Source organism: Acinonyx jubatus, chromosome A2, assembly GCF_027475565.1.
Source record: "Acinonyx jubatus isolate Ajub_Pintada_27869175 chromosome A2, VMU_Ajub_asm_v1.0, whole genome shotgun sequence".
Lineage (NCBI taxonomy): Eukaryota > Metazoa > Chordata > Mammalia > Carnivora > Felidae > Acinonyx > Acinonyx jubatus.
Window position 1 is genome coordinate 162,583,319 of NC_069383.1, and position 17,355 is coordinate 162,600,673.

General features: G+C 57.8%; 1 protein-coding gene and 1 pseudogene across 4 annotated transcripts; one reads left to right on the plus strand and one right to left on the minus strand.

Annotated features, from left to right (window-relative positions):
• Nucleotides 1-230: 230 nt before the first annotated feature.
• CREB3L3 (cAMP responsive element binding protein 3 like 3) lies at nucleotides 231-8,846 on the minus strand. Of its 4 annotated transcripts, none has more exons than XM_027049261.2 (10): nucleotides 8,689-8,846; nucleotides 8,051-8,179; nucleotides 7,272-7,539; nucleotides 6,280-6,392; nucleotides 5,565-5,702; nucleotides 4,676-4,782; nucleotides 2,704-2,772; nucleotides 1,435-1,519; nucleotides 1,180-1,276; nucleotides 231-968 (listed from the first exon to the last, which is right to left on the minus strand). In XM_027049261.2, the coding sequence occupies exons 1-10, from the start codon at nucleotides 8,713-8,715 to the stop codon at nucleotides 655-657; spliced, it is 1,347 nt and encodes a 448-aa protein (XP_026905062.1). In that variant the 5' UTR covers nucleotides 8,716-8,846; the 3' UTR covers nucleotides 231-654. The 4 variants fall into 4 exon arrangements, with proteins under 4 accessions (XP_026905062.1, XP_026905064.1, XP_053076074.1 ...); XM_027049263.2 differs by having other exon boundaries at nucleotides 5,565-5,699; nucleotides 7,272-7,542; XM_053220099.1 differs by having other exon boundaries at nucleotides 1,180-1,232; nucleotides 7,272-7,542.
• A 2,751-nt stretch (nucleotides 8,847-11,597) lies between these two features.
• LOC113596418 (uncharacterized) lies at nucleotides 11,598-11,673 on the plus strand (annotated as a pseudogene).
• Nucleotides 11,674-17,355: the final 5,682 nt, after the last annotated feature.

The following is a 17,355-nucleotide window of genomic DNA, read 5'->3' on the forward strand; positions in this document are numbered from 1 at the left end:
GGCCTCCTGAGGCCCCCAGAGACCTCGGGTTCCAGGCGCGTCGCGCTCACCGCTCGAGGCCGCTCTCCAAGGTGCTGAAGACACTACCGGCGCCTGGCCGGCAGCCTTTCCACCCTGAGGGTCGCGGGGGTGGGGGTGGGGGGGGCCGCACCACACTCCCCCTTCCGAGGCTGGCCCAGACGCTCCTTCCAAGAGCCGAGGAGCCCTAGACAACGCTTTGTGCCAACGTGTTCTGTCAAAATACTTTATTAAGGATCACTGCAATCTTAGAAAAGAGGCGCGGCTGTGGGCTGCGGTTCTGGGGCCAGGTTCCCCGCAGACTCAGCCAAGTGTGCAGGGGACAGGAAGGAGTCCCGGGGCAGGGGAGCTGTCGAGGCGTGGTGTGTGCGTGTGTCTGTCTGAGTCCGTGGATCACTCTGTACGTGCCCGTTCCTTTCTTTGCCTGGATGTGTATTTCTCGGGCTCCGTGGCCCTGCGCTTGTCCTGTGTCTGAGTGTGTCCTGTGTGTGCCTGGGTCCGCGGGTGTGTGGCTGTGACTTTGTGACATCTCCATCCTGGCACTTCCGCCAGGGTCTCACCTCTCACCCCCACGCCCGTTGCTGTCCACAGAAGGGCCCCTAAGCAGAGAGGCCCGGGGGCACGTCCGGAGGGTGCTCACAGCTCCTCCCCTGCTGCCTCCAATCCCCCGCGCCCAGGGCTGAGCGCTGGCTCAGGGGCAGTCCAGTCCAGCAGGGTGGCCTGGTTCAGCTTCTCCGTCGAGTTGTCTGCGATCAGGGTCGAGTTGTCCAACTCCTCCGTCAAGTTGTCCAGAGCCGACTTGCCCTGAGATTCCCAGTCTGCCCTGGGGCTGCCTGGAGACCCTTCCTGGGACGCGCCAGGTTTGGGCTGTGGTCCTGGGACCTCGGAGCCTGGTGTGGCATCGGGGGCCACACGGGACGCAGCGTCGTTGTGCAAAGTTCTGGAGAAAACTGAGCAAGGGTTGGGAGGGTCACGAGGGACGGTCTGGGGGACTGGAGTCCCTCCGTTCTCTGACCCCAGTCTCAGGGAGTAGCAGCAAGGAGCCCCCCTCCCCCTGCCAAGCCCCAGAGGCCCAGTACAGGGGCTTAGGGAACCCAGGGGATTGTGTCCATGGTGCAGCCCAGAGGGGTTCTGAGGGCACAGCATCCCCGGCCCACCTACCTCGAACAGGCGCGTAGTCTCCAGCGCCCTCGGCTTTGTTGGCGACGAAAGGGCTAATGGAGGGCAGGACGATGAGGGCAAAGGAGAGCAGCAGGACCTGGCGGAGATGGGGGAGGTCACCCCATCCCTCCCCCACCCTGTGAGCAGAGACACCGAGGCCCAGAAGACACCGGGGGCTCACACTGCGCTCATCTCGCCACCCAGACCCCTTTGCCAAGGCCGAGGACGCCCGTCATCCTGGGGACCAGGACTTACCGCTATGCAGGTGCCTGTCTGGGCCGACTTGCTGGTGGACTGGACCACAATGGCCTGGAGCTTCTTCAGCTGCTCCAAGAGGGACCTTGGCAGGAATGGGCAGGCCTTGGCTGAGCCCCCCGGGGCCGTGATCTGGCCCCCATCCGTTTCTGGGGTCCCCCCAGCCCGGCTGACGTCTGAATCCCATCCATCCCTCATGGCCCCGCTGGTCTTTAAAGTCCCAGACTCTCCCTCGTCGCTTCAACAAATCTCCCTGAACATCCCACCCACTTGAACCCACCCACTTCTCTGCCACCCCACCCCCGTGACCCGGGCTGCCATTATCTCTCACCAAAATGCCAACCCCAGCCTCTACTCTGGACCCCCAAGGCCTCTCTTGCTCCCCTAGGGTTCACGCTCCAAGCAGCAGCCAGACGGCACTTTTCAGACGTGAGCAGGCTTCTCTCGACCCTCCCAGGGCTTCCACGCCCCTGGGGTCAAAGCCCAAGTCCTCCTCGTGGCCCCCAAAGCCCCCCGCATGACCTGCCCCACTCCCTACCTGCCCTCTCCTCCTCCTCCTTCTCTCTCCCCCTCGCTTACTCTGCTGCAGCCACACGGGCCTCCTGGCTGTTCCTCCAACACGTCAGACCCAATTCTGCCCCAGGACCTTTGCACAGGCTGGTTCCCTCTGCACCAAGGACATTAGTCCCCCAGATCTTTTTGTAGCTGGTTCTTTCTCATCCATCAGGTCTCATCTCAAAAGCCATCACATCTGACCCCCCTGCCCAGAGTAGCGCCACCCCCCCACCCCCACTCGCTCTCCGGGGCCTTAACCTTGCTTCACTCTTCTCCTCAGTGGCTATCGCTATGTGAATTAGCTTTTACGTATTTCCCGTTGTCTTGAGTCTGTCTCCCACCAGACCATGAGTGCTTTAAGTAGGGAGGCTGTCTGTGCAGTGCTGTGGTTCCAGGGCCCAGAACTACGCCTGGCACAGACGAGATGCTAAACAAATACTGAATAGACGGCCGCGCCTCTTAGAGCCACACCCGGTTCTCCAGCACAGCGTGCTTCCGGCCTCTGGCCATTCGTCTGCCGTTTCCTCCACCGCAAACGCCTTCCCCCAACTCCAAGTGCCCTCCTCCATGCAGCCCTCACCCTTGCTAGGTGGAGCCCCTACCCCCTGCTCTGCTTTGCCATCACAGAGGCTGTCCCCCACATTGTCCACCCCTCCTGCGAGGGACTCTGGGGGCCGGCTCCCCGTCCTCTCCCATAGCTGGACCGAGACTCACAGGTTCTGCTTCTCCAGATGCAAGACCTTCCTCTGAAGCTCCTGGTTCTGGGCAGTGCAGGCTGACATCCTGCAGGGACAATGCCACAGTGACCTCCAGAACCCGTGCGTCACCAACTAGTTCGGCTGACATCTCCCTGGGGGGCCCCATTTTACAGGCAGGGGACCCAAGGCCAGAGAGGGGAAGTCACTCATCCAAAGCCACCCAGCAAGTCTGTGGACAGGGCCCAGATCTGAACCCAGCTCTGCCTGGCTCCCAGGCCCCACGTCTGCACTGATGTGGGGGCATTGCTCCGGTCTGTGCCCCGAGGACGGGCCGTGGAATGCCAAACTCGGGCAGCGATGCTTCCAGAAGACTGAGTGGGAGGGTGATGGGGAGTCCACGGGGAACCAGGTTACAGTCCTCACCCTCCCTTGTGACCTCAAGCCGCTCTGCTCTCTGACCTCAGTCCCCTCACCTGTAAAAAGGGGCTACGATTACCTAGTTCACAGAGCATTTGGGAGAACACCACGACATAAAGCTGATCAGGGGCTTCGCAGATTGCATCTGAGGACTAAGACAATGGTGACAAGTCCATCCGGGGGCTCCCGGACCCAGGCTGGGGGACCCATGTTTCCCACCTGTATCCATATGTGGGCGTGGTCTGACCCCAGACCACCCAGATGTGGGACTGAAATACTCAAATTCCCGCATGACGATATGTCCCAGCCAAGAGAGTACACCCCGCCCCCCCACGGAAAGGCCCTCCTTCTGGATGACTCATGGGATAAAAATAAGAATCCAGGACATAAATTAGAGAAGATTCAAGGGCCAGATGGTAATGCCAATTGTGTAAATCACGATTCGAGAGGTGCGGCTAACACAGTGCGGAGAGGGACAGACCTTCACCAACCTTTACGCAGCTCAACAAGCTGGATGCACACGTGTTGAAAGTTCGCAAGAGAGCAACATAGCAACCCCCCCTCCAAAATCAAACATCAAGGGGGGGGGGCGCATACCAAATCTAGGAGCAGAAGTGGAAGAACTAGAAAAGTACAGGTGGGTAGAAGGTAAAAGCCAGAAAGCCACGCTTTGAAAAGAATAATTCAATAAATAAGTCCCTGGCAAGATTAACCAAGAAGGCAGGGGCGCCTGGGTGGCTCCGTCGGTTGAGCGTCCCCCTTCGGCTCAGGTCAAGATCTCACGGTTTGTGGGTTCGAGACCCGGGGCGTCGGGCTCTGTGCGGACAGCTCGGAGCCTGGAGCCTGCTTCAGATTCTGGGTCTCCCTGTGTCCCCCTGTCCCTCCCCTGCTGACAGCACAGAGCCTAGCAAACTAAAACGAGAGAACTGGGAACCATTGGATGTCGACACATTTGCAGTGAGCAGCTTCCCGGACAAGTACGGCATCCCAAAACTGACTTGGGAAGAAAGAGAAGACCCAGGTAGACCTGTAACCTTCCTTCCGTCAGGCCACTCCCGGCTTAGAGAGTGGGTTTGCTCGTGCGTTGCGCTTCTGTTAAAGAAGACAAAGGAGCCCGTCCCCTTAAAAGAGTTAAGAGAGCGGCAGTTGGTGAAAGCGGGGTGCGCGGTTTTTCGGAGGCGGATGTTCTGCCGAGAACGATCTCTCCTCTGTCCTTGCCACACACATCAAGGAAACGACGGCAGCTCTGAGGACCAGTGGGGCTCACGCAGGGGGGGTAAGCACCCCAGCTCCAGGCAGAGCCCCACGGCAAGATGGGTAATACATCCTCCTTTCTTGGTGCCTCACATTCCAGGGGATAAAGGGACCCCGAGCCTGACCTCTGCCATCTCCGGGCATCTTCCCACGCTTGTAATTCACATGACAAATGACCTCTCCCCGAGAGAGAAAGGAAACCTCTCATTTTCTCAGCCCTCCCCCCCCCCGTGACCTTAGCCCCATTGCACGGCTCTCCCTGGGTTTCGGTCCCCTTCCCGTACCCCAGAAGGGCACCCCAGGGGCCCCAGCCTTACCGAGTTTCCAGGCCATCAATATATTCCTTCTTCTTTTTCCGGCTCTCTTGGGCCGACTGCTTGTTCCGGATTTTCCGGCGGATTTTTTTCAGCGCTCGCTCTTCATACTACACAGTGACATGGTGGGGTGGGGGTTGGGTCCACCCTGTTGTCTGGCCCCCATGATCTCACCCCTGCTCCTCCGGGGGGAGCCCTCCCAGACCCAGGGAGCTGGGGGCAGACTCCCCATGACTCGAAGACCGCTTTCGTCCCCCAGAACTCGTGCAAAGTCTCCGGGGTGGGCGGGGGTGGGGGGGTCCAGGGTCCTGAGAATTTTCCCAGATCCCAGTCCCAGGTAGGAACCGGCGGCCACACTCTGAGCGCTGGTGCGAGTGCGCCACCTTCTGGCCATGCCTGGGCACGGCGCCTTTCTGGGGGCCCGCGGATGTTCCGGTGGCGCTGGCGAACCCAGGTCTTGACATTGAGCGAAACGGGCTGGGCGGGGGCTGCGGGCGGAAGGGTGGGCGTAGGGGAGGCCACGGCCATGGAAATCGTGTGTGAACACTCCTGGCCAGAGACATTTTAGCGACCGATTCAAGCCTTCACAAAAATGCAGCGCGGCCCAGTCGAAGTCCGCGTGCAGGTCGTGGGTTGGGGGAGGGGGCAGGGGTCACCCCTTTGGGGAGCTCCGGCCTGCAAGGGGCTAGGAGGCAGCGCGAAAGGCACAAGGAGGCCCCCCGGGGCCCAAACCGTTGCTGCCCGAAAGGCCACCCTTGGCCCCCCGGGTGTGGGGCTCTGCCCGCTGAGCTGGGCTCAAGGACGAATTTCTGGGCTCCAGGGACGGACGCGTCCTAACACTCGAGGGCGGGTGGCCGCAGAAAAGGGGGCGAGGCCCGGGGCCAGGGCTCACCTTGGTGAGGGGCAGCTGGGTGGGCAGGGTGAGGCCTTCTTTGGCCAGAAGCTTCTTCTCGTCCTCCGTCAGCACCAGCTCCTGGCAGTGCTGGGTCGCAGGCCGGGGCAGGTGAGGGGCCCCCGGGTGATGCTGCTGCTGTGGGGGAGGGGGGGGAGGGGGACACGGCTGTGGGGGCAGGGAAACCGCCTCCCGGAAGCGAACGAGACACCGGACCTGGGGCCCTATGGGCGCGTCTGCCGTGGGGCCCCCGCTGGCCCCGGGGCCGCAGAGAGCGAGCACCAGCCCCCAGAGCCGGCACTTCCGCATCCGGGAACCCAGCGGATGAAACAGCATCGGGCCGCGGCGCAGGTCACGATCTCGCGGTTGGCGGGTTCGAGCCCCGCGTCCGGTTCCCAGGCTGGCAGCCCAGAGCCCGCTTGCGATTCTCTCTCTCCCTCTGCCCCTCTCCCCTGCCCTCTGTCTCTCTCTCATTATAATAACAACGGGAACGATGACGCATTTAAGGCATTTAAAAGAGTGTCTGGCCCGTGGTAGGTGCTTGGTAAGTTTCAGCTGTTTTAAAAAACGTTATGACGACGACCGTGGCGGCAAGGGCCCCACCCCGTGTGTGACTCAGTCTTCCCGTCTCCGAAATGGGAGACATCGGGGCCCTACAACCCCCGGCAGCCCCGCAAGGGCTGAAGTTCCGGGGCGTGGGGTCCGGGCTGCTCACCAGGTCGCCGCCGCCGCCCGACAGGAGGAGGTCTTTCACCGTGAGGCTGCAGCTCGAAGGCAGGTCGGCCACCTCAGCCCGCTCCTCACGACGGAGGCCCTGGCTCCACATTTCTGAGCAGGGCAGATGGAGACAAAGACGCGGAGGGGTCACGCGCGGGCCCCTGAGCTCCCCGCTTCTACCTGCCTCCTCCAGCAAGGCCGCCAGGATTGACCGCAACGCGCTAGGGCCCCAAGGCCCCGGGTTGAGGGGAGCATCCCCGACCGGTGCCTCGGTCTTCCCGCCGATGGAAAACGGGAAGCCGACTCATCAGGACGTTGTTGAGGGACCCGATGCCAAGCCAGGAGGGACCGGCTGTTATTGGCCAGGGTTACAGGCTAGGTCTCCAGCCGGCTTGGCCTTGTCTCCCCCTGGTCCTTGCCCAGGTCTGATTCACCTGTGGCTCCCTCCCCCTGGCACCCGGCACGCTGGAGGCAAGGTGCTCCCCAGAGCACAGACTTCGGGGTGGCTCAGCTCTCGGTTCTTATCCCAACTGTGCAGAGCTGTGTGGCCTTGGTGAAGTGACCAAACCTCTCTGAGCTTCCGTTTTGTTAACTCTCCAGCGAGTCTAATAAGAGCTGAAGGGACAGAGGACGGCCCTGCCGGCGGGGAGGGGTGTCTTCCGCATCAGGCTAGTTTTCCCCAGATCCGGGGGTGGGGGGAGCGTCTGAGGCCTGGGGTCCCCGGACCTCACGCCCTGTCTGTCACTGAACGTCTACTATGGTCCTGGCATCGACGTACAGAGATGAGGTTGGAAGCGTGGCGCCTGGCGCGGGAGCCAGGCTGCAGGGGCTGCGCCCCAGCTCAGCAGCTGTGACTCACGGCCTCACCTCACAGGGACTCCATTTCACCGTCCGGGAAATGGGCCCATGACAGCGTCTATTTCAGAGGGCGAGTGTGGGCGCCCAGCGCCTGGCACGGGCAAGGGCAGTGAACAAAGAAGGAGGACCCACCCAAGTCTATGGCCACAGACGCGTCCAGCACTTGGGCCACGGGTCCGGGGGGCCCGGCGAGGCAGGGGGCTCCCGGGTGGTAGGAGGGGCAGCCCGTGGGGGTGGTGGCTGCCCCACTGCGTGGAGGGGTGTCCTGGGAGTCGGAGGGCAGGTCTTCAGAGATGCCACTGTCACTGGCTGCAGGGGACCAGATCGGGGAGCCGGGCACCGAGTCGCCAGAAGCCAGGATGGAGTTGAGGAAATCATCTGAGTCTGGGCTGGGCAGGACCTGCTGGGGCAGAGAGAGGAGGGTGGGCATTACAACCTCTATGCTCCTCCCCTCGTAGCTCTCTCTCTCTCTCTCTCTCTCAAAAATAAACATTAAAAAAAAAAAATTTTTTTTAAACCCTCTATGCTTTGTTCCCGATTGCTGTGTGACTGAGCAAGCCACTGATCCTCTCTGGGCCGCACTTACCCTTTCTGCCAGACAGACGAGCTAACAACGCTCCTTCCTCTGGGGTTGTTGGAGCCTCAACACATTCTCGGCATGGGTACCACCCGAGGCACAAGCCCCGGGTTGGAGTTCAAACCCACCCCCAAACTGCTGTGTGACCCTGGACGAGTTACTGCCCCTCTCTGGGCCTTGGCTTCTCCACCTGTAAGAAGCTAATGTCAGCCACCCCTTAGGGTGGCTGAGAGGTTCAGCACAAGGATGTGCTTTGCTAAGAGTGGGCGCCGTGAGCCCTAAACGCCGCACGAAGCTGAGCGAGGCTCCCGTCTGAGGCCTGGCGTGTCCTCACCTGGTCCTCGAGGTGGCCCCAGTCCTCGCCCAGCTCTACGTGTCTCAGGATGCCGTCCTGATGGTCAAACAGCAGGTCCAGGAGCTCCAGGCTGCCAATGGGGCCCATGGGACCGGTGGAGGAAGCCATCTGGGGCAAGGAGGGGACAGGCGTGAGGGTCACACAGCCCCCTCTCCTCCCACCTCCCATCTGCACACCACCCGACGTCCGTGGGCCTCAAGTCCCCGCCCCCCACCCCCCCTCAGCCCCCGGGCTCAGCCCACCGCTGCCCTTGGAGTTTCCTTCTCCAGAAGGGCCATGAGCTGACATGGGCTTCCTCAGGGCATGGGAGCTGATTTCTTTAAAAGTTCTATAAGGTGCTGGCACAGGGGCGGGGGGAGGGGAGCAGCCTGGTCGACCCCTGGGGGGCCGATGAAACTAGTTCCCTCTCCCCCCTGCCCATCCCTACTCTCCCCTCCCGGAGGAAAGACAAGGGCAGCCCCAGGATGGAGGCAGGACTTCCGCTGTGACACGCTCTCTCCGAGCCCCGGTCTTCCCATCCGTGCAATGGGGGCGTGAGGCTCCTTCCACCTCTGGGAGTCTGGGGAGGGTTTCCTGGCTGAGACCTCCCTCTCCCGTGGCCCCCGGGCACGGCTCACCTTTCCAGCTGCTAAATCCCCATTCATGAGGCCGGCCAGCTCTGCCTCCAGCCGCCTCCTGAGTCTGCCCAGATCCGGAGCTCACCCCACAACCGGGCTCCCAGGCTCCCCGCGCTCCTCTCTGCGGCTCTGTAACCGCCCCCAAAAGATGCTGAAATAGGGTGGGGAGGTCCCGGCCCGTCCCCGGGTGCCGATTGGGGGACAGGCACGACGGACAGGGTTCAGGGCCAGTGGCACCAGGGCAGGCTGGGGGAAGGGAGGGGAGACCGTTATCTTGATGTTTTGTGCTTTCCTGGCCTGCAGTGGGCAAAGGCCAAAGTCTGGGGTGCCTCAGCTTTGCCATGACCTCTCCCCTACTTCCAGGGACTGTTTCTCCTCTGAGTCCCGGGACGCTGGGCTCCAGGAGAGCCCAGGGCCCCTGACTGGGTCCTGTCCACCCTCCGGACAGAACAAAGCCAAGAGGCACGGCCCAGGCCTTTGCTGAAGTCGCCCCCTCCTGCCAGAAGCTGCCTTCCCTCGGGGGCTGGCAACCTTCTACCCACCCTCCAAGCCCTCCACAGACAAACTTGAGCAGCGCCCCCCCCCCCCCCGTTCCTTCTAGAATCTTGTATGGGTCATTTACTCACCGAATGTGGATTGAGCCAAACTGGTTCCCACCCCAGGGCCTTTGCACTGACTGTTCCCGCCGCCCAGGACTAACTCCCCTCCCCTCCCCCTCTGACTCTGGACTGTCTTCACAGGTTCATAAATGTTCGATTATTTGTGAACCAGCCCAGATGGCTGAGAGGCGGTGGGTGACCCCTGCCCCCAACAGAGGAGCCCTGCCCCATGGCTCTTCGTGACATCACGGTTGTCACGGAACCCCCTCACCGTTCGAAATTTTCTCATTTGTTTCCCTGGTTTTTTGTCTTCCCTCATTTCTCCCCTCCCCCCCCCCCCCCGGGCCTTGTGGGCTAGAATGGAGTTTCTTTTGTTCTCTGCTGGGCCCCCAGCATCTAGGAAAGTGCCCGGTACACAGTGCTGCTCAATCAGCTCTCGCTCACGGAGCGCCTCCTGCATGCCCACCACTTTTAAAAGTGAGCTCTGAACCCAGTGTGGGGGCTTTTACACTCAGGACCCCAAGATCAGGAGCTACGTGCTCTACCGACGGAGCCAGCCAGGCAACCCCTTAAGATGGTGACATTTAAGTACAACCCTGAAGGACGACCATGGGAAGATCTGGGGGAAAGGCGTTTCCGGCTGAAGAAACAGCACGTGCAAAGGTCCTGGGGTAGTACCCGGGCAGGCCTGTTGGGGGGAACAGGGAGGAAGCCCATGTGACTGGAGCAGGGGGAGAGAGGGAAGAGGGGAGGGCAGGGAGGGGATGCAGGGATCAGGGAGCCTTGGGGGGTGGCTACGGTGAAGGATTTTGTTTATACTCAATACAGCAGGAAGGTGTTGGGAGCTCAGTGAATGGAGGACTAAAGTGAGCCTCTGTATGTCAGGCGCGACGTTAGGCACTAGGGTCACGGGGTAACTAAAACACCCTCCTTGCTTCCAAGAAATTCCCCTCCCAGTGTGTTTTTTTCTCAACGGACCAATCGTCATTTATTCACGGAACAAACATTCAATGAGGGCCTACTACGTGCCACGCTGATGTGGTACAGCAGCTGTTCCCCCAGGGCACAGGGGACCACGTCTGGGGATGCCTGTGGCTGGAAGGACAGGGGGAGCTCCCGGCACGGAGGGGGGGTGGGGCCGGGGAAGCTGTTCAGTCCTTCCCCCCGCCCCAGGCAGTGATCCAGCCCCCACGCCGGTGGCATTGGGGGGGAGGGGGATGTCTCTGAATCACCGTCCCCTCTGGTCGCCGGTGCCCTTATCTCCCTAAGCCTCCCAATCTTTCTCACTTCCTCTCTGCCTCTGTAACCACCGTGTTGGCTTTTTTAAGGGCCGTGTTTGGCTTCGCTTGGCTTTAGTGATCCCCAGTCATACTATTTATTCGGCCTCTGCTGTATACGGCGCTTTCCCTACACAGCAGGTGCATGAAGCGGGTGAGGTTCGACTTGTAGCTTCTCCTGCCTCCGCCTCCCTCTCCGGTGCGACCCTCAGGACCTCGGTGCCCTGGAGACAGAGCTCTCCCTCCTCCTCGGACCCAAACCCGCCCGAGGGAGGGGTCTGGCAGCACTCACTCCCCCCTCCCTGTAGATTTAGACCCCGTAGGGCCCTTCCCCAGGATATTTGTATTTTAAAAAAAAATTTGTTTTTATAATTATGGACTTTAGAAGGCGTTTATATGCCCCAAGGAAGAGCTATCTGAACAAGTAAGATAAGGCTGGGCCGGACTCTGACGTGACCTTCCCACAATGGAGTCCGCATGGCTGATGGGGGTCATATCTACCCGGTTTGGGAAATTGGGTGGTTGGACGCGCCTGTCCCTGATGACTCAGCAATTTCGCTCCTGGGGGTTTGTCTGAGAGCGACGCAAACCTGTGTTCGCGGCAAGAAAGGGACGTTCCCGCCAAGACTGGAACGTGAACGTGTGAATGTCCGTAGCAACTTGACGCAGAGTTGTCCTGGGCGGGAGGCAAGTCAAATGCCCGGGGGTAGGGGAATAAGCAAGCCGGCCGAGCCAAGCGACCCAAGCGACGCGGGGCTACTCAGCCATAGGAGGGGACGCGGCACGAGTAGGCGCACCAGGGGTGAATCTCGGGGACTGCGAGTCGAGAGACACCGGTCACCAAAGAACGCACGCTGCGCGATTCTACCCATACGACATCCAGAACGGAGGCCAAAGCATCACCGGGAACAGAAAGCAGTTGAACAGCGTTAAACGTTAAAAATTTATTTTTTATTTTTTTATATTTGTTTATTTTTTAATTATTTTTTTTAATTTTTATTATTATTATTATTTTTTTTTTAATAAAAGTAAAAAGTCGTGCTCGCCTCGTGGACTAAAATCGGAACGATACAGAAAAGATTAGCATGGCCCCTGAGCCAGGATGACACCACCGGTTTTCAGCCCCCCCGTGAAGACAATACCCTCCCCATCGAAAATGCACCAGGTTAGTGAAAAAGGACGGTGCGGGACACAGGACGCCCTGCGTGAGTGAAAAAAGGAGCCGTGAATACAGACGCCCCTTTGCGGGAAGGTTATAGACCACCCCGGGAGGAGGTGGGACTTGGGACAGCTTTCAGGGCTGGGCGCGCTCCCGGAGGAGAAAGGCTTTCTAGGCCTCATCACTAACGCTCCCCGAATCCGAACCCACGTACCTGTGGCGCAGCTTCCGGGGAAATACAATTTTTTTTTTTTTGTTTAAGGAAAAAACCCATCACGAGCCGAGGATCACGCCTTCTCCCCAGCGTTTTCAAGTTTTCTGATGCAGAGGCAGCAGGTATTCGAGTTAGCATTTAAGAGCTCCTTTTCCTACCGCCGTGAATCGCTTCACCTGTGTCCCCAAAGCCCAGCGTTCCCACGGGGGCTCGATGCCGCCCTTGTAACGTTCTGCAAAGAAGGAAATGCCTCTCTTTCACCACGATTGCTTTCTCCTGGTGTGAACGCTAAAGGGTCAATGATTGCCGGCCGAGCCCCGCCAGGAGGTAGTTCCCCCAGACCCGTGTCTTTCTCAGGGATCCCTCTGCCTTTGCATCCCCGAGGTTTCCTCGGGTGGTTTCCAACGGGCGCAGAGGGAACATGCGCGCGAAGCTCTTTGTGCTAATTCTAACTAAAGTGTGAATGACTGACACCCGGTTCACGCATTCCTTTTTCTTGGGAACAGATACATTTTCTAGTGGGGTTTGGAGGAATTGTAGCTCAAGTCCGGACTAGCTCTTAGGTTCTTGCCCCGGGGCAGAATTCATCCCGCCCCCCCCCCACCCCACCCCCGTGTTTGTTAGGTATAAACAGTTCTAGTAAAAGGTGAATAACTGATATCGAGCTCATATATCCCTTTTCGTGGGAGCATTTATGTTTTCTCATGGAACTTGAAGGCAATGTAACTCCAAGATTAGCTCTTAGCTTTCCTCCCAGGGCAAAAGTCACCCCTCTCAGGTGTTACTTAGGTATAACTAGATCCAGTTCAAATATGATGACAGATGTTAGGTGGGTACATTGTTTCTCCTGGGAACATTTACATTCTCCATGGCAGCTCAGATCTATATCAGCCCTTAATGTTTTGTCCACGGCAAATCCTTCCCTCTGTGCCTTTCTTTCTTTTTTTTCCTTTTTCTTTTCTTTTTTTTAGAGAGAGAGAATGTGAGTGGGGGAGAGGAGCAGAGGGAGACAGAGAGAGAGAGAGAATCGCAAGCCAACTCCACGCTCGGTGCAGAGCTGGCTGCGGGGCTCGATCCCACGACCCTGGGACCATGACCTGAGCCGAAATCAAGAGTCAGACACCCAACCAACTGAGCTACCCAGGCGCCCCAGGGAACTCTTTTTTTTTTTTTTAATTTTTTTTTTTAACGTTTATTTATTTTTGAGACAGAGAGAGACAGAGCATGACCAGGGGAGGGGCAGAGAGAGAGAGGGAGACACAGAATCTGAAACAGGCTGCAGGCTCTGAGCTGTCAGCACAGAGCCCGACGCGGGGCTCGAACTCACGGACCATCAGATCATGACCTGAGCCGAAGTCGGATGCTTAACCGAGCAAGCCACCCAGGCACCCCCCCCCCCCCAGGGAACTCTTGAAGTTGAGAAAATGTTACCCATTTCGTCTGCAGCCTGAGGACAGGTCCACAGGAGGAAGTACGATTCAGCGGGGAAGAACCCAGGGTTTGGAATCAGATGGGCCAGCGAGTGTGTGAACTCTACCTTCCCTCCTCACAAGGGTTGTGGGAGCCCCGGGGGAAGTCACTGCACTCCGAACCTCCTCTTTCCACATCTGTAGAATGGGTACGCCGGGGATGCCAAGCTGTAAGGAATGTAGGTTTGGGGCTGCTGGCCGTCGTTGCCCCACGCTGGGAGGCTGGGAGAATGAGGCCCGCCCAGAACACAGCAGAGCAGCTAGAGGGTAATCGAGCCCCGACAACACGGTCCGATGTCCTGGATCCAGCCATACCTGAAATCCCATCCTGGGCTCCAGACGCAGGGCAGCCATGTGAGCCGGTGGATTCTCTTTTGGCTTAAAGTTTCGAGTTGATTTTCAGACCCTTGCACGGCAGGGAAGGGAGTATGACAGGACGCTATTCACTTTCGCTACTTAATTCGGCCCACAGAGCTCTGCCCGACTCGAACCGCACGCTGGAGTGTGGATCACGGCGACCCGCGTTAGCACCCTCTCCTTAGGTGTCTGCTCCCTGCTCTCACCCGTCTGCCTCGTCCTTTCACAACTAGACCGAGCCCCCTGAAGGCGGTCTTCTCATCTCCCCCGACACTACTCAGGGCATGATGGGTACCCAAGAAGCTCTGGCAAGTTCTGAGTCTGCCGAAAAGGTTCTTTCCTACTCACACCCCTTTGGGTTATTTTTCCTCCCTGTTTCTTGACCGTCAAGGTCCCATAACTGAATTACTGCCAGTCTAATCTCATGGCATGAGATTAACGTTCGTTTGTAGCCGAGCCTGTGCAATTGTTTAAATCATATAAAATAAAATAAAGTAAAATAAAATAAAATAAAATAAAAAAATAAAAGAAATCATAACATAAGTTTAGACATTTCCCGAATGTCGGCCCCTTACCCCCTTCCATTAACATCCCACTTGCCCGTACTTATTTTTATCTCTGTGGGCTTTGCTCATGTTCATTAAAATGTGCCTTCAAAACACATTCATTCCTTGCCTGCCGCGTTCTTGGGTCCTCGTCCTATGACGCGACAGTCCTTACAGGGACTCCACACCGGCCTCACACTCCTGCGGCTTCGTCCTGCCTCAGGGCCTTTGCACTTGCTGTCCTCTCTTCCTGGAATTCCTTTTCCCAGATCTCCCTGTGGCTGGCTCTCTTCACCTTCGGATTTCTGCTCAAATGCACCTCCTCCGTGAAGCCCCCTTGACCACCTTCTTTAAAATTGCAATTCCCCTCCCCCTCAGTCTCCATCCCCCATCCTGCTTTATGTTTCTTCGCAGCAACTTACGATTATCCGACACACCACAGATTTTATTTATTTATCAGGGCACGCATTCATTCAACAACCGTTTATTGAGTATCTGTGCCAGGCACAGAGACACATCCTGGGGGATACAAATATTCATTGTTTTGGGGCGCTTGGGTGGATCTGTCGGTTAGGCATCCAACTTCGGCTCAGGTCATGATCTCACAGCTTGTGGGTTCGAGCCCCGTGTCAGGCTCTGTGCTGACAGCTGGGACCCTGGAGCCTGCTTCGGATTCTGTGTCTCCTTGTCTCTCTGCCCCTCCCCTGCTTGTGCTCTGTCTCTCTCTCTCTCTCAAAAACAAACATTAAAACATTAAAATATATATATTCATTGTTTTAGTAACAAAGAATGTCATTTAAAAAACACCTTTTTTTTTTAGTTTATTTATTTTTGAGAGAGAGAGAGAGAGAGAGAGTCGGAGCAGGGGAGGGGCAGACAGAGTATCCCAAACGGGCTCCGTGCTATTACTGTGGACCCCGATGCAGGGCCCGATGTGGGGCTCGATCTCACAACCGTGAGACCATGACCTGAGCCGAAATCAAGAGTCAGACGCTGAACCAACCGAGCCCCCTTCCCCCCAGGTGTCCCAAACAAAAATGCCTTTGGATCCTTTTCTGCATCAACCTCGGTCCAGGTCCTTAAGAATGTGGAGCGAAGAGCTAGAAAGTCTCCAGCTAGGACTGTCTGCTAAACTGTGACGAGATCTGTGTCCACATTCAGTGTCCCCAGCGCCTGGCACACAGGAGCCACCTGATCGGTGCTCGTAGAAGAAACAACCAAAGATGTATAAACAGAATCACAGAGCTTAGTGCCCGGTTGACAGACTAGAGCCCGTGGGCCCGTTCCGGCCCTCGTGTGTTTTTTGTAAATAAAGCTTTATTGGCACATAGCCATGCCCTTTGGTTTGCTTGTTGTTTATGGCGGCTTTCATGCTACAATGTCAGAGTTGAGTCATTGCAGCAGAAAATATTTGCTATCTGGCCCTGTAATTCACAGGTTTCGTGAATGAGACCGGCGTGGCCCCACACACGGGGATCACGTCACACGGTCATCGGAGCACCCGAAGTATACAGTGTGACTGACAAAGTGACGTTGAAATTTTATTCCACTGTGATTAATTTACATGTGAAAACCTATACTCAGTTCCGTTCACAGACCGCTGTTAGTACATATGGAACGGCTTCGGTGCATGAACCGACTTTTTTTTTTAATTTTTATTTTTTTATTAAAAAAATTTTTTTTAATGTTTATTTATTTTTGACAGAGAGAGAGAGAAAGAGAGCATGAGCAGGGGAGGGGCAGAGAGAGAGGGAGACACAGAATCCCAAGCGGCTCCGGGCTCTGAGCCATCAGCACAGAGCCCGATGCGGGGCTCGAAGTCGTGAGCTGTGAGATCGTGACCTCAGCTGAAGTCGGAGGCTTAACCGCCTGAGCCACCCAGGCGCCCCAGCAGGCTATATTATTAAATCAAAACTCAGTTTTGCTTTGTGCTGTTTATACGTAGCTGCTAGAAATCTTCACAGGACACGTGAACATTTTTTTAGGTTTATTTATTTTGAGAGAGAGAGAGAGAGAGAGAGGCCGAGGGAGGGGCAGAGAGAGAGGAAGACACAGAGAATCCCAAGCAGGCTCTGTGCTGTCAGTGCAGAGCCTGATGCAGGGATCAACCTCACAAACCGTGAGATCACGACCTGAGCTGAAACCAAGAGCCGGAGGCTTGACCAACTGAGCCCCCGGGGCGCCCCTGACACATGTACGTGACTGTTCCACGAGGTGGTGCTGGGCCAGGGCAGAGCTCGGCTTCACATCCTTGCCATGCAGCTGTGTGACTCCGGGCCAATGACTCTGCCTCTCCCTGCCTCAGTTTCCTTGTCTGTGAAAGGCGGTAAAGGCCCTCCTCACACCGAGGTGTTGGCAGGAGCCCATAAATTAAAGCATGTGAGGGGCTAAGAAGGAACCTCCAGGGACCCAGGTCCCCAAACCTGTGCTCTGTGTGTCAATTTCCATCACGAGCAGTACGTGCACCCGTAAGGAACCCGTCGTGCTCCAAACCCGGGACACGCGGGCAGAAGCCTGGCTGGCACTTTCCGGCCGCCTTGGCCCTTTGGCCTCAACACAGATCTGCTCAGGACAGCGGGTCCCGTTTTGCACACGAGGACCGAAGGGCTAATCAGGGGTCGTGACTCACTGTGCCACTCCATGAGTCAGCCACAGCGGGGACAACGCCCGGGCTCCCTGCTCCAGGCGGAGGCTTGTCCCCGGCCACCATGTCACCTCCCCGTTCCTTTGACTTCTCCCTGGGGGGGGGGGGGGGGTTCTCTCTACACTGGCCTTTAAGGTCAGTTTGGGAGGAAGAGGCAGGGGGGTTCTGGGAGCAGCAAGCCCTTGACTAACTCTCTGCTCCCTCCTCCTCTCCCTCCTCCTCCCTTTCCTCCTCCTCCTCCTCCTCCTCCTCCTCCTCCTCCTCCTCCTCCAGGACCCTCCCTTGGTGTACCGCCAGGCTGGGCAGTGAGTAAAACCCTCGTGATACGGGTGTGGCAGGGGCAGGCCAGGGGCTGGGGGGCAGGGGGACTCTGACCCACCTCTTGGGCAATGCCCAATGATCA